The sequence below is a fragment of the Oncorhynchus mykiss genome, chromosome 21, assembly GCF_057628025.1.
Source record: "Oncorhynchus mykiss isolate SJ-2025 chromosome 21, ASM5762802v1, whole genome shotgun sequence".
Lineage (NCBI taxonomy): Eukaryota > Metazoa > Chordata > Actinopteri > Salmoniformes > Salmonidae > Oncorhynchus > Oncorhynchus mykiss.
In genome coordinates, this window is record NC_143042.1 from 5,057,512 (window position 1) to 5,082,345 (window position 24,834).

General features: G+C 45.1%; 1 protein-coding gene and 2 non-coding genes across 10 annotated transcripts; all 3 read left to right on the plus strand.

The window, feature by feature from the left end:
- Window positions 1-465: 465 nt before the first annotated feature.
- Window positions 466-23,983, plus strand: LOC110499760 (nucleosome assembly protein 1-like 1). Of its 8 annotated transcripts, none has more exons than XM_090213573.1 (15): window positions 468-588; window positions 5,596-5,634; window positions 9,326-9,414; window positions 11,050-11,152; window positions 13,557-13,698; window positions 14,392-14,472; window positions 15,942-16,070; window positions 16,583-16,654; window positions 16,790-16,929; window positions 17,513-17,678; window positions 17,909-18,031; window positions 18,146-18,178; window positions 19,972-20,022; window positions 20,996-21,031; window positions 22,213-23,983. In XM_090213573.1, exons 2-14 carry the CDS (start codon window positions 5,618-5,620, stop codon window positions 20,999-21,001), a joined length of 1,152 nt encoding a protein of 383 aa, XP_090069699.1. In that variant the 5' UTR covers window positions 468-588; window positions 5,596-5,617; the 3' UTR covers window positions 21,002-21,031; window positions 22,213-23,983. The 8 variants fall into 8 exon arrangements, with proteins under 8 accessions (XP_090069695.1, XP_090069699.1, XP_090069693.1 ...); XM_090213571.1 differs by having other exon boundaries at window positions 481-588; window positions 14,392-14,484; XM_090213569.1 differs by lacking the exon at window positions 20,996-21,031 and having other exon boundaries at window positions 466-588.
- Window positions 11,510-11,650, plus strand: LOC118938965 (small nucleolar RNA SNORA57). The gene has a single exon (XR_005036359.2). It is a non-coding gene; the product is annotated as a small nucleolar RNA SNORA57 (small nucleolar RNA).
- Window positions 17,002-17,131, plus strand: LOC149972959 (small nucleolar RNA SNORA14). Its single transcript, XR_016490448.1, has one exon. It is a non-coding gene; the product is annotated as a small nucleolar RNA SNORA14 (small nucleolar RNA).
- Window positions 23,984-24,834: the final 851 nt, after the last annotated feature.

Sequence of the window (24,834 nt, forward strand, 5' to 3'; positions counted from 1 at the left end):
GAAACAAGCTTCTAATTGACAGTATCACAAAAGCCTGGGCCTCTGGGCAGGACAACGCTCACATCGGTTAAACAGGTAGCCTTTGGGCCTGGCTTAACCGGTGATCAAAATGAAGCCTTTTGAGGATCAATTCTATGACCAAAGGCTATTTCTGATTCATATCAACTCATGGTACCAGCATTCAAGACAAGTCTAGGTGAATACATGTCATGGTTTGCTTTAATCCCCCAAGACAATCACTGTTCTAATTGGACCATACTGTCTGGGACCCAGGGAAATTGCACGTTGCTATGGTCTGGTTGGCATGGTGACATAAGATATGATGCAAATATTCATAATTGCAGAAGAAATTGTTTTAGAGTGGAATGACTAGACATATCTGATGACGATGGTGACAGAACACTTCATCAAATATTCTTGACCGGCCCCTCCCATAGGCTTAACGTTACCCTGGTTTACGTGATGACGCAAGATGTAAATGAGCGCAAGCGGCGGGATGGTTCTCTCTTTTACCGCCATAAGAGCGGAGTCTTTTGCTTTGCGACCGCTTCACTGCGTAGATCCACCTAGTCAAGCCGCCAGCTAAAGGTAAGAGAATGACTTGAAATCACCTTAGCTTGGACTTTAGCAATACAACAAAGTGGCGCATATATATATATTGTACTCTTAGATGGGTACGAATGTGGGGTTGTTCTTATCGTCTTGAACTAAATATTTGTGTGGATGTGGTCGGGAAGAATAGGACGGTAGCTTGCCAGCTAACTAAGTCGGATGGCTAGTAGCAGCCATTGAGAGACGAGAGGCTCCACCATGATGCGTTAGCTAGCTAACGTTACATGCACGATGACGAAAATGGCTAATTTTCCGCCCTTTCGAGACGTTGTATTGTAAATACAAACGCCATAACGTTCGTGACAAATCATCAGAATTTGCATCATTCAGTTATTGGTTTTATCGGATGTCGTGTCTTTTTTATTTAGACCTGACCTTATTTATTGACTAGCCTTTATGTAGGGTAGTTAAGTGATGGGACGGAGATGTGGTGGGTACAAGTTGTGTCTGATCACTGTTCGAGCTATACCGCTAACTAGCAGGCTACACACTAAAATGGGACGTATGTCTCCGTCTTTTCACCTGACTTTTGACATGTTTGTAGTTGGCTGGCTAATTTCGATAGCCACATAGCTAGCTAACGGTTCTCTTATTTTGGTCTAATATTATTTGAGGTTTCCAATATTTGCCCAGCAGGTCACGTTGCCAATCAAATATGGACTGTCACTTGAGTACTTGCCCAATAAAAGTGCGTATGCCAAACTAACGTTAGCTAGGTAGCTGTAACTAGCTAACGTTAGTTGACTTGCTGGCGAAGTAGTTAGCTAGCTGGAAACTTGCACAACCAGTTAGTTAACGTTACCGCAAATGTATCCATTATAGTGCATGTGGTAGCTAACTAGCTAGATTCCACGGAGCTGTGTAATTTGTACGTTTCAGTGGTAGGTTAGTTAAATGCATATGCTGCTTTACAGCTAGCTAGCTGGCTGGCCGGCTTTCTTTGTGGGTGAGAGCCATTGCTCATAGCTTGCCTTGAGCATGCAACACGTGGTCGCTGGGTTTGAAAGGCTCATTGAAGGGATGTATGTGTAACTACCATTGGGGGATTTCAGTCACTGAAGATCTGCTATTTTCACTTTTGGTGAAAAATGCATTGAATTACACTCATACAATAACAATGTTTCAGCTGTTATCACATCTAAAGCTGCCTTTGTTTCTGCCAATGCTTATCATTGCAATATAACTAAAAATTATTCATTAGACATTCTAGCCACAGTTTAAGCTAGCTTTTGCCTATAGCTAGATTGTGTGTATTTGACTACTACATCCTACCTGGCTGTGATTTGTATGGCTAACTTTTGTCAAGAAATGAGGATGAACCAACTATTGTCACAACTTGTAGAATCGATATTGGTCCTGATGACTCCTGCTAAGGCGACATTACATTTTTTGTTTGCGAGAAAAGGCCCTAATGGTATAATTCCGAATTATTATTTATTTTTTAATTGAACCGCTTATTTTTGTGCTATGGATGATGGCTGTTCCGGTATTGATGTTTGAACGTCTCAGATGCTTTGTCTTTTGTCATTGTGTGTTTTGAGGCAGTCATCTGCTACTCATTATCACATGGCATTAATATGACCCCATCAATTTGAGTACTAATGACCCCTTTGTGAAACTGTCATGTAGAGTTTAGGTAATCAATTGATTGAAAGGTATTCCTGGAACTGTTGCTGAAACACAACTCGCTGACAGTGTTGGAAGCTACTCTTAAAATAGTTGCCCATGCTATCAATTACTAACACTGGAAGTTTACTGCAAAATGCTAAGTTACTAGTTGAACAAAAATATATAAACACCTGTACAGTTTAGGTCCCATGTTTAATGAGCTGAAATAAAATATCCCAGAAATTGTCCATACACACAAAAAGCTTATTTCACTCAAATACACAGATTTGTTTACATCCCTGTTTGTAAGCATCTCTCATTTGCCTAGATTTGTATCTATTTAGCTAGGCTAGACAGTTAATAACACATTCTTATTTACAATGACTGCCTAGGAACAGTACGTTGACTGTCTTGTTCAGGGGCAGAACCACCAGTTTTCTTTACCTTGTCAGCTCAGGGATTCCCTCTTGCAACCTTTCAGGTACTGGCCCAACGCTTTGGCCACCTGCTGCCCCAGGTAGCCTAGATAATCCATCCACCTGACAGGTGTCTTGTCAAGAAGCTGATTAAATGCTGGGGACAATAAATGGCCACTAAAATGTGCAGTTTTGTCACACAACACAATGCTATAGATGTCTCAAGTTGAGGGGGTGTGCAATTGGCATGCTGACTGCAGGAATGTCCACCAGAGCTTTTGCCAGAATTGAATGTTAATTTCTCTACCTTAAGCCACCTCATGGTCATTTTTAAAGAATTTGGAAGTATGTCCACCCAGCCTCACAACAGCAGACCATGTTTAAGTAACCAGGCCAGCCCTGGACCTCCACATCGGGCTTCTTCACCTTCGGGATTGGATGAGACCTGGACAGCTGATGAAACGGAGTAATTCTGTCTGTAACAAATCCTTTTTGTGGGGGACAAGCTCAATCTGATTGTCTGGACCTGGCTCACCAGTGGGTGGGCATAAGCCCACCCATGGCTGCACCCCTGCCCAATCATGTGAAATCCATAGATTAGGGCCTAATAATGTATTTCAATTGACTGATTTCCTTATGAACTGTTAACGCAGCAAAATCGTTAATTGTTGCGTTTTTGTTCAGTATACATGTAGTTCACTATTCCCCAACACTATCTCGAGTTATGATTCTAGTCCCCTCTGACAGTGGTGCGTTCTTTACACGTCGATGTAACATGCCTAAAGCATTAGTGGGATGCCTAGTTGACTGTTTCAGATGCAGTTTGGATCATCCTAAATCTATTTCATCAGAGGAAATCCACTTTATCAATGTCAGACTGAAATGCAGTCATTGTCTGTTTTTGAATGTTGCTGTTGCTATTCTCAAGCTTTTTATGGCTATTAAGAGCTCTCGCATTGGCTATTGGTGGGGAATGTTTGATCTGTTCGCTGGTCAGACGTCGTCATGTGAATCTCATGGTGTTTTACAGGTCGATCCAAATGGTATTGGTTCACATTTTCAACAATATCATTACGGTAGTGCAGTGTGCCGTTTTGGAATTTCAATGACCAAGTTTAGGCCTGGAATTATCCTCTTTTTGGTCCCTCTGCCCGGTAATCTCCCTTTCAGCTGCTTAACATTTGATTTTTGGACAGCTTTTCAGTTGGCCTATTTAAACTGCTGCAGGTGAGTGGTGGGCAGCCTGTGCGCTTCTTAACCAATGGGCACAGGCCATTAGGAAGGTGAGGGAGAGAAGAGGAGCTGCTGAAAGATGGAGACAGTCGTGCATTTCAGACATTGCAGGCCAGGTCTACATCAGCACTGTTAAACTGTTGCTAAGTTTCCCTGACACTTATTAATTTTGTAGCATTGTTCTCCAACCAGGCCAGTAAACCTTCTATACTGATTTATCGCACAACAGCCTTGGTCTGCGATGAATTTGGCACTATAACATGTCATTTCCCCATACTTCACTCTCTAAGTACAGTGAAGGTTATGTAGTAAACATTGAAGGGGACATTTTTCTCTCAAGTATCTTTCAAGTGAGAGACTTTGCCTTCACATTGGCTTTGATTGAGCTGCACGGAAATCTCTGCTGGAGACAGAGCTTGTCCAATAGAATATTGTTTGAATTTGTTTTCACTCATTCCATGGAGCCAGAAATGATGTCTACCTGGCAGCTATTAAGATGTGGTATAATTTTGTAATTAGTCGAGTTCACCACATTTTGGGGATACCAGCCACTTTTTATTTAACTCACCGCTTTTTTTTAAAGCCCATTTGAAGACCACCATCAACCTAATACCACAGTGGTAAGGAGAACCCTCCAGCAAATCATCACCTAATGCCTTATGTCTTTGGAGGTTTGGTCACTGCTGTGGTTGCATCAGACACTGGTGTGAGGAAAAGCTGATCTGGCTCTTGTGTTTCTCCATGTGTACTAACCCTGTGGTAAACATTCTCCCCCCAGGGGGGGTCTGGAGTCTAATTCAATGCCTAATGTGATGTGACTAATGGCTTTTAATTGTCAACCTTCATGTGATGGCCTCTATAACAGCCTGTATGGTCAAAGTGCAAGTCTGAGTTGGTCCAGCTGTGTACCTCTTCAATTGTGTTAAGGGTCACTGGAACTACTAGCTGCGGTCTCTGCCCCCTCTAGGATTAGGTGTTTTACATAGCTCCAGTCCCCCTCTGCTCTCTCCTCCATGCCTGGAAGTTTATAGGGGGGGTACACATGTCTAAACAGGGCCTTGCTTTGGTGCTGTTATCAGATGGCAGCCCCAGTGTCGCCTGCATCCAAAGCCCCAGCCCATGGCACACTGCGGAGCACAGATTATCTCTGCCCAAACCAAATGAGATGGGCAAGAGGTTAAGATATGTAGGACGATTTAACTAAGGCTTATGTTACTTAATGCCTCAGCACAGCTAACAGGGCTGTCGGTGAGCTGGGCGCCTGGGAGTTCTTTCATGCACATTTCACTAACCAACATGACAGGGAGCCAAAAGCAGCCCTTTTTTTGTTTTCATCTGGGAGTGGGAGGAGAAACTGAGGTAGGATTACAGTTGGTGGCCATTTTGCTCTAAGCAGGCAGAGTGCTTGGAATCAGATGTTCAGCCCTCCTGTGGGTGCTTTAGTTCGTTCACAAGCTCCTAATGTCAGTTTCTACACACTGGGAGATGTCCTCAACTGTATTGAATTTAAGGGTATGATATTATTTGCCTGTTGTAAACCTTCCATCAAACAAGACGATGTAATGCTAGTCTTGTAAATAAGTCATTAGGGCCTATTTCAATAAATAATCTATTCCCAGAAGCCCTTTGTTTATTGAACATATGTATTTCCTGCTGTGAATTAACAATTGTGTCAAAAGTAGCATGTATCATACATTGTCTAACTCTCTTCCCTTCCCTCCAGCAGCATCACTCGAGACTTGGCTAAGATGGCAGACATGGACAAGTAAGTGCATCCTCTCCGTTTGATTGGCTGTGCAGCCTGAGTTCTGTGCAGCAAGGAAAGACACTTATTGCACAAGTGTCCTATACTAAAACAATCCCACCTCTGCATCGTTACCTAGGGCCTTATCAATTCAGATTGATTTCTTTACATTTCTTGGTGTTAGCCTTTTAAGTCCAATGTTCATCTAGCCGAAAGGCTGATTAGCTGTGTTTGTTTATGTCACACATGTGATGGTAGTTTGCAAAACAAGTACCCACTGGATTGATGGCAATCATAGTATGATTCTGCCAGGTCAGCATATGCTACTTTGTGGTTAGCATTTCATTTAGAGTATTCTTGGGAAAGCCTTTCCGTGTCTACTAGAGTACTTTTAATTATCATCATTGCTAACAGCTACAAAGTGGTAGATACGCGAACTGCACATACTGAGAAGGGAAGTTCTCATTGCCTTTAAGAAAGTTCAGATGTATTCTGTTCATGTCTTATGATAAACTTCTGCAAATTCATTTTCAATTAATTTAGTTGATTCCCAACTCATTTAAATAAATGTTTGAATTTTGTTGATTCCCCTAATGTCTGGATTCAGTGTTTCCATCCGTGTTCTCTGCATTGGAGATTTAATAGGGCCCTAATTACCCTACCCCTGTTGTCATTGATTTGCCTGGAGGTGTGTTGAGGTCCCGTGCACTGTCATTTTGGCTGTACCTGCTATGGTGTGTAGCCTGGCCAGGAAGCCAACCTGGATTTGAAATGTTGGTTAACACTGTCTCATTGGCCTCCCGGGTGGCGCAGTGGTTAAGGGCGCTGTACTACAGCGCCAGCTGTGCCATCAGAGTCCCTGGGTTCGCGCCCAGGCTCTGTCGTAACCGGCCGCGACTGGGAGGTCCGTGGGGCGACGCACAATTGGCCTAGCGTCGTCCGGGTTAGGGAGGGATTGGTCGGTAGGGATCTCCTTGTCTCATCGCGCACCAGCGACTCTGGTGGCGGGCCGGGCGCAGTGCGCGCTAGCCAAGGTTGCCAGGTGCACGGTGTTGGACGCGCGCTGTGTTAAGAAGCAGTACGGCTGGTTGGGAATCGGAGGACGCATGACATTCAGCCTTCGTCTCTCCCGAGCCCGTACGGGAGTTGTAGCAATGAGACAAGATAGTAGCTACTACAACAATTGGATACCACGAAATTGGGGAGAAAAAGGGGTAAAATTCAACAACAACAAAAATTCAAAAAAAAAACTGTCACATTCATTTGTGCACACCGCAGCATAACGTTTCACAAAGGAAAGCTAAAGCAACCTTTTTTAGTTTTATACCTCAAGTGCAGCTTCTTGTCTTAGGCAGAAATATGCATGTGTGTTTAAGTCCATGTGGGTGGCACCCCTCCCCAATTCAGGCCAATGTTTGTGGTCAAACCTCCAGGGTATTCCAGAACGAGCCCCCCATCAGCACGCTAACCTGTCAGGTTCAGGATCGTTGTGGAGCTCTTGGTTAGAAAGGAAACTAATCATGCAGCCAAGCAGTCTGATTTGTTCACCCAAGACATCCATCTACCAAAAACAATTTGGATAATGGCACAGGAGTGTTGGGTGAAATCATGACATGAGTTCAATGCACATGCAGTTTAGGAATGCCATTATCCTTTATCAATTTGGCTTCTAGTAGCCGTCAAATATTAGACACTGGTGGGTGTATATATCAAGTGTCTGAGTAGTGTTTACATTTTAGAGCACAGTTAATATAATAACATGGGGGTCCTGATCCTAGATCAGCACTCTTACTCTGAGATGCTTGGTCCATACGTCCGCAGAGCTGAGTCAGTCCTCTTCCCCTGGTATCTGATGCAGAGGAGGATGGCCAGCTGTCGATCACACTGCGGAGACGTTTCCTCGCTGGGCTGTGGCTCGATGTGGCTGTTTACTCAGCCTGGGCTGCTTGGGATGCCATGGCTGGGCTTGGGTTACGCCGGCTCCCTCCAGCCACTCAAAACGCCTCCCTGAGTTTGAGTAATGGGCCTTGGCCCTAGTCCAGCAGGCCTGTGGCTGTCTCAAACCACAGGGAACAGACAGACAGTCAACTGTTTATCCCTTCATCTGCCTTATTGTATACAGTCGTGACTGACTGCAGGAGTCTCTGGGTGAAGTTTCCCCTATATACAGGTCTAGCATCAACTTCCCCTCACCCAATCTTAACTTCTTTCGGATTGTCCCACCACGACAACATCCGGTGAAATTGCAGAGCGCCAAATTAAATTACTATAAATATTTAACTTTCGTAAAATCACAAGTGCAATACGTCAAAATAAAGCTTTACTTGTTGTTAATCCAGCCACCATGTCAGATTTTTACAAAAAGGCTTTGCGGCGAAAGCAAACCATTCTATTATCTGAGGACAGCGCCACACATACCAACACATGAAAAACACATTTCAACCTGGCAGGTGCAACAAAAATCAGAAATAATGATATAATTCATGCCGTACCTTTGAAGATCTTCTGTTGGCACTCCAAAATGCCCTAGAAACATCACAAATGGTCCTTTTGTTTGATAATGTCCTTCTTTATATCCCCAAAATGTCCATTTATTTGGTGCGCTTGATTCAGAAATACACCGGTTCCAACTCGCCCAACATGACTACACATTATCTAATAAATTACCTGTAATCTTGGTCCAAACATTTCAAACAACTTTCCTAATCCAACCTTAGATATCCAAAAATGTAAATAATTGATCAAATTTAAGACGGAATATATTGTGTTCAATAGCGGATAAAAACAATGTGGAGTGAGCTCCAGTTCACGGTCGTCACACAAGAGTCCACTTGGCTTGACACTCACAATGAACAGCCCTACTTCATTTCTCAAAAGAAAAACATCAACCAATTTCTAAAGACTGACATCTAGTGGAAGCCATAGAAACTGCAACCAGGAACCTCATAAATATAGTTTACTATAGAAAACCAATTGAAAACGGTGACCTCAATTTTTCCCTGGTGGTTTGTCCTTTGGGTTTCGCCTGCCAAATAAGTTCTGTTATCGACACAGACATTAATTTTAACAGTTTTAGAAAACTCTTAATTTATCTTAATCTACCAATTGTATGCATGTCCTAGCTTCTGACACACATGCAGTTTACTTTGGTCACGCTTTTCATCCGGATGTGAAAATACTGCCCCCTATCACAATGAAGTTAACCACTAGTGGGGGGAGAAATGCAAAACTGACCCAAGATCAGTGTCTAGGGGTAGCATCACCCTATTTTACCCCATGACTAGCATTGTAGCCTGACGCCACATGTTTGACATTATGTTGATCAGGGGTTTATTCAGATAGAAATTTAATTATTTTTGCACTGGTTCGGAACCTGGTTCATGGATCAGTATGAACAGTGTTTAAATCCAGTGTTAGATGAAACTTCAGTGAGGCAGGGGAGCAGTATACCCTTTGTGCTGTGTCCCTGTTCACTCTCTGGGAACATTGCCTCCTAGTCTGTCAGAGGTACTGTGTGGAGGCCTCTATGTATTAGTATTGTCTGACACACCCCTTCTTTTGTATCAAAGTAATTAGAGTTGAGTTTCCCTATTCTACACAATCGATATAATCACATACCATCTAAACAGTACATTGCTTTTGTAAAATTTCATTCCTGAATAAGCTCCAGGTGTCTGTTTTGACTGATTTGTCTCTGTGTCTGTGTGTGCAGTAAGGACCAGGCTGAGCTGGACCCGGCAGATTTGGAGGACGTGGAGGACGTGGAAGAGGAGGAGACTGGAGAGGACGTCAACAGCAAAGGTAAGGCTCAGCACTACCTGCCGAGGAAGCGACTGGGATTGTTAAACGTTAATGTCTGTTCCCACCGGGGATTTGACTTCAACTGAACAACCAACAGTGAAATCTGAATCAGTTTGTCATGAGCCTCTGCTTGCTGGTCAGTTAATGTTAGGTTGACAGTTTAATTAAAATCCTCTGTGCCCACATTGTCTAGGTTTGAAATCTGAATGTTTTTACCTGTCCACAAATTATTTAGAATCATGCTTTGTTTATAGAGGTTTAACTGGCAGTCCTTTGTAGACTGAATTAGATGTCTCTCTGCCCCAGGTATTTATAGCCCAGCAATGCTTATCGTCTCCCACCACAGTGATATGTCACAATGATCTCACACACACTTGACAGAGGCTTTCATGCGGCCAGAGCCTAACAAATATCCTAATTATCGTCCGATGTCTGTAATGACATTCGTCATCAGTAGAACTGTCCCTTGTCTAGAACGCATTCAGAACATTTTGCCGTCCCACTCATCCCTGTCCCCGCTCCGCTGCAGCACTGAGTTGTCACTCATCCCTGTCCCCGCTCCGCTGCAGCACTGAGTTGTCACTCATCCCTGTCCCCGCTCCGCTGCAGCACTGAGTTGTCACTCATCCCTGTCCCCGCTCCGCCGCAGCACTTAGAGTTGTCACTCAGCCGAGGAGTTGGCCATTTCGTCCTTAACGGCACCCTATTCCCTCTATAGTGCACTGCGTTTGACTATAGACCCTGCTCAACAGTTAAGCACTTTAGGGAAATGGGGGGGTATTGTTGGGACAGGCACAGCAGGGCCCTCAAATCCGAGGCGTAAGGAGTTGAAGCGTGGTGTAGGTAAATCAAGGCAGGGAGAGTATACCTGCTGAATGTAAATGATGCAGCAGCCCTCTGCTGCCTTGTCCCATGGGCAAAGCGTTTGTTCTCCGCTTTGGAAATGTCTCTTAACAGCTTTTAGGAATAAGTTGACTCCTGTTTGGTGGAAGGGAATACTTTGATTATAATGCTCCCTCTATGGGCTCGCGTCGAACCTGAGTCTTCAAGCAGAGGCTCAGACACTCTGACCAACTGACTGTTGATCACTAAGCACATTTTTATCACCGTCTTTCTCAAATAGAAATGTCATTATTTTGGAACTGGTTCAGGGTTGGAAGAAACAGTATACCCTTTGCGGTCTCCCTGGTCGCTCTCTGGGAACATTGCATCCTAGTTTGTCAGGTGTTCTGTGGAGGAAACACGGGGCTCTGTGTCAATAGTGTGAAGTGACTTCCTTTTCTTGTGTCCTCTCATTCGTCTGCACCAATCTGAAGAGGCTTGACGGGTGGCAGCGTTTTGGCAGTAGCATTCTTCCACCTGTCCAATACTGTCAGATCAGTGAAGATGAAGGAAAGGAGACAAGTGAAGGGAGCAACCTGTTGACCAGCAACCCAGCCCTCTATTTGATTTAGATTTATTTTTGTAACTTTGTCTGTCCTTAGTTGACCTAAAAATACTTGGAGTTGCCCCCCCTTAGAATTTCTTATGCAGAACTCCCTTCTTCCGTCAATGTATCTGTCCGTATGGGGTCTGGTGCTATGAATGGTTGTCTGTGTCTGATGGTAGTGCCTGGCTTTGTCCGTCTCCCCTCAGCTCGTCAGCTCACCGTGCAGATGATGCAGAACCCACAGATTCTGGCCGCGTTGCAGGAGAGGCTGGACGGCCTGGTGGGCTCGCCGTCAGGATACATGGAGAGGTGAGAACCCCAACCAGGAGAGACACAAGCTTCAGCCATACAGATTCTGGATGGAGACAATCATTTTTCAATGGGTGTTCTCAGTTGGATGGACAACAGATTGTACATCAGAAAACCCACTCTGTTTTGGGGTCCTGTATGTACTCGTCAGAAATAGTTGACTTGAGGTGATGTAGATGCATTCAGCCACTGTCCGAGTTCCTCAGTGTTCCTGTGACTGGCCATAGCCTGACTCTGTCCCACTCTGCAGCTCTGGGGGACTAGCCTAGTTATGCAGCCCTGCTTTAGATGTTAAGGCTCCAACAGAAGTTCTTCTCACTGGGGTAGTGGTCTTATTTATATATAATACTTTCAAAACTTCCATTCTTGGCATGCAATCTTTCTCCCTGTACCTGTGTGTGTATGTATGTTATGGAGGGATAACAAGGCCAGTGCTATGTCTTCGGTGCTGGAATGTTCCTTGTCTTCTGGTTCTGTCCTCAATTCGCTGGTACATCCCTCTGACATGTCTGTGGGAAATGAGTACTGGTAGTTTAAGCTGAATCTAACCTACACCCAAAACCTATTTTTGAAGGTGCTAGAGGGAAAACTGAACGTTTCTGCACACTCCGTTGCTCTGATTTTAAGGTCGACTGACCAAAACTTCAGCCACTATTTATAGTATAGGTTGACAAAATGATGCATTAAAGGTTCATCCTCTGGTTCTCTCATCCTTGAGGTAATCACTTATCTGTGCGTGATTGGGTATGCGAAGGTAATGCTTTTCATTCAGGGATTTCCTCAAGGAAGGTTACCTAGTTAAGAGTATTCAAAGAAGGCCACTGCTACAGTGATGAGAAGCTGCTGCATTCCCCTTCAAAGCAATGTCCCATAACTGTAGTCCTCTAGGTCTGCTCTGTGCTGGGTTGTCCTTTAGTATGCAAATGAGTTGGAATTGACTCCTTGGCCAATGACTTCACAAAAGAGCTATGGCACACATACATGATGCCTAGGCACTAGGTGTTCTGGACCCAGTTGTGCACCTCTTGATTTGGTGTTGCAGTGAAATGTGTTTTTAAAAGTGGTCTCCGCATCAGTCTCAAAAACCAGCGTCCTAAAATGTGAACTGATGCCCTATGTATCATTCTCGGAGTAGCGTTGCTGATCTAGGATCAGGTCTCCCTGTCCATGTATTCTTATTCCTTATCTAAAAGGCAAAACAGATCCAAAATCAAAAGTTGAAGTTCCTCTTTTTTAGAAGGGAAGACAATGATATACATCACTGAAGTGTCAACAGAGCTCTGAGTACAAAACATTAAGAACACCTGCGCTTTCCATGACAGCTTGACATGGTGACAGCTATGATCCCTTATGTCACTTGTTAAATCCAATGGAGACACGGTATGTGTGCCATTGAGGCTAAATGGGCAAGGCAAAATATTTAAGTGCGTTTGAACGGGGTATGGTAGGTGCCAGGCGCACCGGTTTGTCAAGAACTGCAACGCTGCTGGGTTTTTCACACCATTTGTGTATCGGTGATGGTCCACTACCTGAAAGGCATCCAACCAACTTGACGACTGTGAAGCATTGGCGTCAATATGGGTCAGCATCCCTGTGGAACGCTTTCCACACCTGACTTTCTGAATATGTTATAGAAAGACCCCACACAAGGATTCAGAACATGAAGAATAATTTCTTGGTACAATGTATTTTATAACATAAGGGACATCTTATCACCACCAAAGCATGTTTTCACCCACTCAGGAAAGAGTGGGTGGACACCCTAAAATCTGTGTAGAAAGATGCCGTTTTTAAACGGCTCTTGGCATGGGATTCTTGGCCCAATGTCGTACCAAAGCATTGCAGCGCGGGATATTCTGCCATCTTGATTAATGGAAGTGGCTGTGGTTTTTCTGGCCTCGGATTAATTGTGCCCTCACAATTGGAGCGTGTGGCTGTGATGAGTGAGCACTTCTGCATTTTTTTTTGTGTAGTTATTGTGGATCTGGTCCCTTAATGTTTTTTCCTGTCAGTGGATGCCAGTACTTCAGATCTCCTAGCGTCCCCTCAGTGGGGTGCTGTGCCAGAGGGGCTTGGCTGTGGTTGCGTAACGCCAGGGCTGAGGTGACCAGGCCATTACGTAAAACGTTAGTTTTTAGAATGTCAGTGGAAGTAGTCCTCTACTTCCTGGTCCTATGGTTGAATTCCTAGCCGAGGATACTAGGTCCTGCAGTCATTCTCCCCGGCACGGTGTTGCTCTGCATAAAAGCGTCCGTATGCATGCGTAAGTGTTTGTCATTCGTTGATGTTTATTCCCGCTGTCAGAGCTTGAGGCTCCAGTATCTTGTAATGTACACCATCGTTGGACAGTCAAGATGTTCTTTCACCGTGTGGGATTGTGACTTTTTTCTCTCCCCGTGTCCAGCTTACCGAAGGTAGTGAAGAGACGGGTCAACGCCCTAAAGAACCTACAAGTGAAATGCGCCCACATTGAGGCCAAGTTCTACGAAGAGGTCCATGAACTGGAGAGAAAGTACGCCGCTCTCTACCAACCCCTCTTCGACAAGGTAGGAACACCCCTGTTCCTTGTATCAATAGGATCTCCCATTCATTGTACCTTATAACTAAGCTGCATTTGACTGGGCACTTTATGCTTGGGTTGTTTTCATTGGTGCAAACCTTAGTAAAATGAGCCACTTTTTGGCCAAATGCAGGTAGGTCCCTCCATGTTTCGTCCCGTGTGCGTCCAAAACGTTATTTGCTGTGGGCGGGGTTTCCAAAGAACATAATTTCCAATTCACACATGCATATTAATTATCTTGTGAAATAGTACAAATGTAAGCACCCACCAAATTTTTCTTATTAATGAATACACCCCAGTATTCTCAATATAGTGTTGATCAGTCACTCCTCTGCCCATGTGTAGTTCCTGCTGGTGCCTATCCAATGCTGACAGACAAGCTTTTACCCCCCGTCCCCTCTTTGGAGCGGACTGGGATTTAGCAGAATCCTCTGACTAAAGAGCTGCAGCCTGTTCCAGGGATGCAGATGGAGCTGAGAAAATGGGGTGGGGTCAAGCTGGGATGCTCACACATGCAGACTGTGTGACCAAACTGCTGTCTAGGCACCTCAGCCCCTAGTCCATTATCTTGGTTTAAACACATGACTGTTCTGGGCTTTTTGTTAAATGTTTTTGCTCTGGCCTCCTGGCTGTTGGCTTTACAGGAACTGACTGGTTTCCTCCCCCTCTCTCCCTCCAGCGAAGTGACATAGTTAAAGCAGCCTATGAGCCCACAGAGGAGGAGTGTGAGTGGAAGGCTGATGAGGAGGAAGAGTTGACAGTAAGTAAGCAGGTACAGGTGACTCCATGCCTGCATGTCTTATCTAACCTGGGGACTTATACTGTCTGGTGCTAACCTGGGGACCTCTACCTGTCTGGTGCCTCAGCGGGTGTTATTATTCTAACCTGGAGACCTCTACTGTCTGGTGCCTCAGCGGGTCTTATTATTCTAACCTGGGGACCTCTACTGTCTGGTGCCTCAGCGGGTCTTATTATTCTAACCTGGAGATCTCTACTGTCTGGTGCCTCAGCGGGTCTTATTAATCTAACCTGGGGACCTATACTGTCTGGTGCCTCAGCGGGTCTTATTATTCTAACCTGGAGATCTCTACTGTCTGGTGCCTCAGCGGGTCTTATTAATCTAACCTGGGGACCTATACTGTCTGGTGCCTCAGCGGGTCTTATTATTCTAACATGGGGACCAATACTGTCTGGTGCCTCAGTGGGTCTTATTATTCTAACCTGGGGACCTCTACTGTCTGGTGCCTCAGCAGGTCTTATTATTCTAACCTGGGGACCTCTACTGTCTGGTGCCTCAGCAGGTCTTATTAATCTAACCTGGGGACCTCTACCTGTCTGGTGCCTCAGCGGGTGTTATTATTCTAACCTGGAGACCTCTACTGTCTGGTGCCTCAGCGGGTCTTATTATTCTAACCTGGGGACCTCTACTGTCTGGTGCCTCAGCGGGTCTTATTATTCTAACCTGGAGATCTCTACTGTCTGGTGCCTCAGCGGGTCTTATTAATCTAACCTGGGGACCTATACTGTCTGGTGCCTCAGCGGGTCTTATTATTCTAACCTGGAGATCTCTACTGTCTGGTGCCTCAGCGGGTCTTATTAATCTAACCTGGGGACCTCTACTGTCTGGTGCCTCAGCGGGTCTTATTATTCTAACATGGGGACCAATACTGTCTGGTGCCTCAGCAGGTCTTATTATTCTAACCTGGGGACCTCTACTGTCTGGTGCCTCAGCAGGTCTTATTATTCTAACCTGGAGATCTCTACTGTCTGGTGCCTCAGCGGGTCTTATTAATCTAACCTGGGGACCTATACTGTCTGGTGCCTCAGCGGGTCTTATTATTCTAACATGGGGACCAATACTGTCTGGTGCCTCAGTGGGTCTTATTATTCTAACCTGGGGACCTCTACTGTCTGGTGCCTCAGCAGGTCTTATTATTCTAACCTGGGGACCTCTACTGTCTGGTGCCTCAGCGTGTCTTATTAATCTAACCTGGGGACCTCTAACTGTCTGGTCATGATGACAGGACCAGGAGGGTGTACCCATGATTGACTTATTGGGTTCTGACTGTTTTGGTTCCAGTAATGGTGGATGTGCTAGGTGTACATTATATATAGACTATTTAGAGGTTTTAACCAGGGACTCATGTATCTTTTCTGTTTATAGGCATCTGTGAAATGGTGCATTAAATCCCCTTTTTTGTTGATCTTCCTCCTGCCTGTTTCTTCCAGGAGGAGATGAAGGAGAAGGCCAAGGTGGAAGAAGAGAAGAAGGATGAGGAGAAGGAGGACCCCAAAGGCGTTCCCGAGTTCTGGCTAACGGTTTTCAAGAACGTCGACCTGCTTAGCGACATGCTGCAGGTAGGCGGGCAGAGTGTTGGAGGGAGTGGAGGACTGTCAGCAGGAAAAGAGACTAGAGAGCAGTAGAGGAAAGTAGGTCAGCAGACGACTGCTGCTGCTCCCTAAAGATGAGGCTTCATCACCACCTACAGGCTTGATGAGGCTATTTCACCCCTAAAAATAGATGGTGTATACATACAGCACACTTGTAGTCCTGGACAAGCCCTCAATGAGTTGAAGCAGGTGACTTTGTCCCGGGCTTCAGCAAGAAGGTGCTGTTTGGGGGGGCTAAAGTTGGGAAACTGATTTTAATTGCCACTCTTATCAGAGTGACTTCGTCAGTGTATTTGAGGTAGGTGAGACCACATCACAGGTATTGGAAGTTAAACGTTCCTCAATGAAACGGCTGTCGGCTAAATCTGTGCTCGTAAGAAAAGAGAATTTGGTGTTGGTGCCAGAAAGACCAGTACAACGGTAAGGTGTTTCTGTTTTGATACCATACCAATGTTCAAGCTGCTGTTCATGTTTTACAGGAACATGATGAACCCATCCTCAAGCACTTACAAGATATCAAAGTCAAATTCTCGGACCCTGGCCAGCCCATGGTAGGTCTGTGCACCGCACTGCTCTGCTGATGCAATTCTCTACCGTTCTATCAATGTATTGAAAGCCAATGAATCTTGGGTATTCCCACTGTTCCCAATATTCAACTCTTTCTTGCTCTTTTTCTGTCTCTCCAGAGCTTTTCTTTAGAATTCAACTTTGAGCCCAATGAGTTCTTCACAAACACTTTGTTGACAAAAACCTACAAGATGAGGTCTGAGCCTGATGAGAACGACCCCTTCTCCTTCGACGGGCCTGAGATCATGGGCTGCACAGGGTAAGACGCTCCGTCAAACTGCTCCTTGTTGTCCCATAGAGATCCTATTCAATTAGGATTCTTAATCCTATGGCGCATCCTTAGTAAACCCCCTAGTTGCTCATCGTAGCCTCTGGGACAAGGAAGGATGCTAGATCAAACTAGAGATCCAAAGCTGAGAGTCTTGTCCATGTCTCTTGGTTATTTCAGCTCTGGGACAGTTGTTGCAGGCACTAATGTTTGTTTCATGAGGGGTGTAAGGGTCATGTCAGTAGATGGAGTTAATTAAAAATTCTCTCCTTTTAAATTACGTTTGAATTAATATAAGATACTCAGGTTTATGCACCCTTCTGTTGTCAGCTTGTTTGGTCAGTTACAACAGACTACCTTCTAACACTAAGACATGGGTGAGGAATGACCCGGTTTGTCAAAATAAGTGGTCCTTTCTAACAACGCATCATGTTGACGGGGTTCTATTAACACCTTTGGCTTATCTTAACCTTTAGGGCTCAAAGCAACATCTACACTCTAGTCATTGGTTGGCGTGTTTAGTCCTGCGTCTGGTCTCCTGGTAACCCTGGTGTCCACCGCTCTCGCCCTGCAGTTGTACGATCGACTGGACGAAGGGCAAGAACATCACCCTGAAGACCATCAAGAAGAAGCAGAAGCACAAGGGGCGTGGCACAGTCAGGACAGTCACCAAGACAGTCCCCAACGACTCCTTTTTCAACTTCTTCACCCCGCCTGATGTCCCTGAAAGTGGAGATCTGGTAAGTAATGCTTGAAGTGGACTGAAGTGAGGTCAGGTATTTATTTTTGTTGCCGTAACTCAGTATTTCTCTTTGTGCAATATAATTTTGCCGGAACTCAAGCAGTAGAACATTTTGGCTGTGTTCCAATTCAACCACTGGTACAGTGTGGTCTTTCGACTAAAGTTGGTGTGGCCGAATGGTGAGTCTCATAGCTCTGACTGACGTGCCGGTGACTCTTGCCCCTCCAGGATGAGGACTCTGAGGCTGTCCTCGCCGCTGACTTTGAGATCGGCCACTTCATCCGCGAGCGTATCGTCCCCAGGGCTGTGTTGTACTTCACGGGGGAGGCCATCGAGGATGACGATGATGATGTGAGTACCCACCACAGCCTGTGTGTAATGGCCTCATCCCTGTCCCAGACCTCTGAACCAAGCCACTGGCCTTCACATGTGTTCCCCTAACACTGGTGTCCCCTCTTGTTGCAGTACGATGAGGAGGGAGAGGAGGCTGATGACGAGGTAAGGCCTTAGCTAGCTAGGTCTCTTCACCTGGTTCTCACTAACCCACCCCTGTTATTGACCTTAGCCACGGTCCTCACTAACCCACTCCTGTTATTGACCTTAGCCACGGTCCTCACTAACCCACCCCTGTTATTGACCTTAGCCACGGTCCTCACTAACCCACTCCTGTTATTGACCTTAGCCACGGTCCTCACTAACCCACTCCTGTTATTGACCTTAGCCATGGTCCTCACTAACCCACTCCTGTTATTGACCTTAGCCATGGTCCTCACTAACCCACTCCTGTTATTGACCTTAGCCATGGTCCTCACTAACCCACTCCTGTTATTGACCTTAGCCATGGTCCTCACTAACCCACTCCTGTTATTGACCTTAGCCACGGTCCTCACTAACCCACCCCTGTTATTGACCTTAGCCATGGTCCTCACTAACCCACTCCTGTTATTGACCTTAGCCATGGTCCTCACTAACCCACTCCTGTTATTGACCTTAGCCATGGTCCTCACTAACCCACTCCTGTTATTGACCTTAGCCATGGTCCTCACTAACCCACTCCTGTTATTGACCTTAGCCATGGTCCTCACTAACCCACTCCTGTTATTGACCTTAGCCATGGTCCTCACTAACCCACTCCTGTTATTGACCTTAGCCATGGTCCTCACTAACCCACTCCTGTTATTGACCTTAGCCATGGTCCTCACTAACCCACTCCTGTTATTGACCTTAGCCATGGTCCTCACTAACCCACTCCTGTTATTGACCTTAGCCACAGTCCTCACTAACCCACTCCTGTTATTGACCTTAGCCATGGTCCTCACTAACCCACTCCTGTTATTGACCTTAGCCACAGTCCTCACTAACCCACTCCTGTTATTGACCTTAGCCACAGTCCTCACTAACCCACTCCTGTTATTGACCTTAGCCATGGTCCTCACTAACCCACTCCTGTTATTGACCTTAGCCACGGTCCTCACTAACCCACCCCTGTTATTGACCTTAGCCACGGTCCTCACTAACCCACTCCTGTTATTGACCTTAGCCATGGTCCTCACTAACCCACTCCTGTTATTGACCTTAGCCATGGTCCTCACTAACCCACTCCTGTTATTGACCTTAGCCATGGTCCTCACTAACCCACTCCTGTTATTGACCTTAGCCATGGTCCTCACTAACCCACTCCTGTTATTGACCTTAGCCATGGTCCTCACTAACCCACTCCTGTTATTGACCTTAGCCACGGTCCTCACTAACCCACTCCTGTTATTGACCTTAGCCACGGTCCTCACTAACCCACTCCTGTTATTGACCTTAGCCATGGTCCTCACTAACCCACCCCTGTTATTGACCTTAGCCATGGTCCTCACTAACCCACTCCTGTTATTGACCTTAGCCATGGTCCTCACTAACCCACTCCTGTTATTGACCTTAGCCATGGTCCTCACTAACCCACTCCTGTTATTGACCTTAGCCATGGTCCTCACTAACCCACTCCTGTTATTGACCTTAGCCACAGTCCTCACTAACCCACTCCTGTTATTGACCTTAGCCATGGTCCTCACTAACCCACTCCTGTTATTGACCTTAGCCACAGTCCTCACTAACCCACTCCTGTTATTGACCTTAGCCACAGTCCTCACTAACCCACTCCTGTTATTGACCTTAGCCATGGTCCTCACTAACCCCCTCCTGTTATTGGCCTTAGCCATGGTCCTCACTAACCCACTCCTGTTATTGACCTTAGCTAGTTTGTCTGTCTCAGTGTTTAACAGTTTCCTCTTTTGTTCTCCTAGGAGGGTGAGGAGGAGGGAGAGGAGGAGAATGACCCTGACTATGACCCCAAGGTGGGTGGGAGAGCTTACTGTTGATGTTGTCATGACCTAATGTGAGACCAATGATCAGAAGTATCAGATTTCAACATACAGAATAGAATGTGTACCGCTACTCCAAATGCATCATGAACACCAGCCGCCATGATGGATTTCTCTGTCTATATACTACTGCATCCCACGTCGCCTCAGAACACACAGCCTTCCGAACCGTTTCCCTGTCCCCTTGCCTCCTGTGTAAGGGCTGGATTTCCAGACACACATTAAGGCTTGTCCTGGACTATAAAGCAGTCTACATTTGTGTTTTGGTACACAAGTACATTTTATTTCCAGTGGCACGCTGCATTGGCCTTGCAGTAATGTTTCAGTGCTTTCTGTGTGGTGGATACGTTGGATTTATGGAATGTATGTTAGATGGCTTGACAGAACTGGTAGCAGACGGTGAATGTTGAACTTTTGTTGCACATCAAAATGATGCTGCATAACATTTTGCTCAATGACGCTATCGGTGTGATCGAGGCGTTAGTCCAGGACTCGTCTCATTCTGTGTCCTGGAAACTTCTAGAATGAGAGTGATGGTAAAGAGTGGTATTTCTAAATGGTCTCAATATCACTTCAAGAACCTAATCAAATACCCTTTTGTGAGCGTCTGGTCATGGGGAATGTGTTTTTCCACGTTTTCTTTTCAATGGAATGCCTTGAAAGCATGTTTCTACTTGCTGTCTACATCCTTGCTAAACTGAGACTGCATGGAAATTGGAATCGGATACTAAATCTATTCAGGTTTTGACTTTTAGGTTCATAGCTCTGCATGCCAAAGCTTTATTTGATTTTGTTTGGGTGAATGGGAACAGTACTCCTTCTCTTTGCTGTATAAAGCCTCTTGAATTCTGTATTCTGCCTATTTTTTGCCTTTAATTCATTAATGTTCATCTCCAATCACATGGCACCTTTTGTCAGCTATACTCTTTAAATTTTTCCTCACTAGGTTTAAGTGATGTCTGTAGAAAATAACCCTCTCCTGGTAGGTACAGCTTGTGAATTGTCAGCTTACCGCACCCCGCCTCCCTCCTGCACCTTTTCATTTTGACACCTCCATTCCTCAATCTCCTTGCACCCCCCCCCCCCCCCCCCCCCCCCCTCCACCTGCACTTACAACTAACATAGTGGCTTTTTTCTTTTTCCCTCTAACTGTAGTGGGTGATGCGTTTGAGTTTTCTCTTCTGTATGTTGAAGCTAGTTAAACTTTCCTCCAATTTGACCCTATTTGTCTTTGTACAAAATATTTTGTGACACCAATATCTACATTCTTTTGGAGAATAATAGATCGTTTGCCACACCTGTTTTGTGGATTTTGATGTTTTTGAGTCTTAAGCCATCGCTCTGTTCATGCTCTCATTCTTCACTTTTGTACTCCAGAGACTGTAGTCTACATCTGGAAGGATGCTTGTTAATTGTCTTTCTCCCATTGGACATGCCTGAATTGTTACGTCTGCGTGGGGTGAATCCAAACTTCCACTTCAGTTGAATTTTCACTCTGTCTCCCACTGACATCGATGCACGACTAAGTGAATGTTTGACTAGAGTTGAAGTTCAGGTTCACCCCTCTGTCCTGGAGAGCTGTTGACCCCTGTAGGTCTGTTTATGGCCCGCTCCCTGCATTGCTGCCAATAGATTATTAGTTTTCCTCCCCACGGAAAGAAAGGCGTCTGTAGGACATCAGTGGTGCACCCCCCCCCCCCCCCCTCCCCATCACTGTTATGAGCACTACGGGTTAGTGCATTTACACTGTGGGGGTTCTATGCAGCAGTAGTGAAGGCTCTCAATACATTTTAAAGTTTAATATTTAAATTTTGAATATTCACCTCCACATTCCCATCTCCATTGATGGTGTCTTGGACCTTGAATTTGGGTAGTATGGGTAGTATTCACCCCCCCAACACTGGTCTGATACCAACGCACATTGCCTTTTTCCCCCAGTGGCATACTTTAAGAACATACTAGTATGGATTATTATTGGGTCACTGTTCAGGAGTCTCTAGCCTAAGTGCCAGGATGACATTGCCCTATACCCTGTCAGTGTTTGTCTCAAATGGACATAGAAAAATGTCTGAAGCATAAACCTGTGTGTGTGAGAGGGTGATTAGTGTGTATGTTCGGTTCTCAGTTCAGCTCTATAACGTCCTCTCTTTTGGTCTCTTGCAGAAAGACGCAAATCCCCCAGCCGAGTGCAAGCAGCAGTGAAGGCTGTGGCTTTGAGGATCAACTGCACTGTAACAGCTTCTCAAATAAAACACTTACTTACGCCTTATAATGTTTTGTATTTTTCTTGGTAGAAATAAAAAAAATAAATAAAGGGTTTCAAGATTTTTGTTACAAAAACCTCCTAATATAATGTGAGCAGTGTCTCGATATGCATAGTATTTTACTAGACCCCCACCCCCCTGTACAAATAGTTAGAATGCCACAAACTCCCTGAAAGCATGATCTTGTTTCTCTCACTGCTAAACTAGTTTGGGTTCTTGTGAAGTTTTTTGTTGTATTGCTCTTGGACAACAGCTGTGGTTAGACTGCATTGAGGCAGGTGATGAGAAAGCTAACCTATTCCTTTTCCCTCGCGCTACCAAAGTTACCGGTCAGTTCAGGTTGTGAGTTGGAGTTCTTTTGTCATTGTATTAGTGGGCCTCGAGCACGGTCAGAGCAAAACCCTGCATTTAGTCATGGCTAATGAAAAACTTTGAATCGCTGTGCACATTTGGCCACTCAAGCATGCCATTTAGAGCAGGGAAAGTGGTTATTGGCCACTTGTTTGGGCTGAATCAAGTTGTCATTCTAAAACATTCCAGTTTGCAGACTGACAGGCATTGGACGTTTGAATGCTCTCTTGGGATGAATATTACCTCGACTACGTGGTCTGATTTGTTAAAGAAACAGAACCATGTGTTAGCTGCTAAATTTAATGAGCTGAGTCTGCAACTTATTGGTTTCTATTAAATACTTACTGTTCTTTCTGAATTTAAATTTGTGTTAAGGGAGTGTTTTTTCCTCCAGCACGCATCTTGGTCTTGTCCAGTCACTCCTTAACATTCCAGATGATTTGACGAGGGACAGTTCCACGGTTTCGCCAGCAGGGGGCACCCCATGCCCAATCTGCTTCAGGCTCTTGTTAGGCCTACAGTTTACTTGTCTTTTTCTATAGCACTTTGTACTACTTAGTCATGTATCAGTGGTGTCCTCTATGGTTGGCTGTCGGTCCAGTAGCCCGTGTGCAAATCAAAGTGAGCAGTACTTTGGAGGTGGCCGTTGTCATACTGCGCCCTGACGATGCCCTGTGGGCTTTCTCCTGCGCCATGAAACATTTCCCTGTAATACATGATTCTCCCAAGTGCATTACTCTTTCATTTGGGAATCCCACTTGACTTGTGTACTCTGATAGCAATAGGTTCGCAACGGGTTCCCTTCCGAGGACGAAAACGACCAAATTCAGGCTTATGTTGGCATGTGGTTGTGGCTTTTGAGCCTTGTAACTCTCGAGGTTAAGCTCGTGCCTGTCTGGTCCCTGAGCATACGGCTAATTTATCACTGTGAAGGAAAGGTGGCAATGAGTTCTGGTAGAAGTCCTGTCTGTTGACCGCCCTCTGTAGCCAACCCCACCCAGCAGGTCACACTGAAGCATGTAAGAGCAATACTTAGTCAGGGAATGGAAATAAAAGGAAGTAGCTTAAGCCCACCCACCTTTTCCTTTAGTGGAAACAGTCATGTCGGTGTATGTTGGGTGGTGGCGCCCTCGCTGCTGCCGCTAGTGGAGCTCTAGGGAGTACTGCTGCAGTCAGGAGATTACGTCTGGACTGTTCTAGGGACGACTGGATTCTGTCTGACTCCTTGAGCAGCTGTTGTCAAAGCTAAATGCTATGCTACAAATACTAAATGTACTCAATAACTGTATGTATATTCATGAATAAATTGGTTAAACGTGTTTTGCGTTTGTTCCTTGTCTCTGCAGTGTCTCTTCAACATGAGCTGCTTGATATTTAAACACTGAGCTCTGACACTTTGTGTAGCTCATTGAGATGACCAGTTCATTTGTCATATGTACAGACTACAGTAGGTGTAGTGTGGACTGATGCTTACAAGTTCTCTATTGAATCTATTAAAAGTCGACCGTTGGTACAGTGGAAACTGAGTGAAGAACCCAGCAGCGTTGCAGTTGACACTCAAACTAGTGCACCTACTACCATAGCCCGCTGAAAGGCAGTTAAATGTCTTACACATTCACACAATGTCTCAATCTTTTTACCCGTGTCCTCCCCTTAACCTACACTGATTTAAGTGACAATAAGGGATCATAGCTTTTATCTGGTCAGTCTGTCATGGAAAGAGCAGGTGTTAATGTTTCATATACTCTGTATATTGAACAAAAATATAAAAGCAAGAGTTCATAGGAAATCAGTAAATTGAAATAGTCATTAGGCCCTAATCTATGGATCTCACATGACTGGGCAGTGGTGAGGCATCTGTGGCTGTGTGACAGAACTGCACATTTTGGTGGCCTTTTATTGCCCCAGCACAAGGTGCTGATCATGCTGTTTAATCAGCTTCTTGATATGCTACACCTGTCAGGTGGATTTATTTTCTTGGCAAAGGAGAAATGTTCATTAGCAGGGATGTAAACAAATTTGTTCACAACATTTGAGAGAAATCAGCTTTTTGTGAGTATGGAACATTTCTGGGTTATTTTATTTCAGCTCATGAAACATGGGACCAACACTAGATTTTGTGTTTATATTTTTGTTCAGCACATATACATACACAGTATCTACGGTCTCA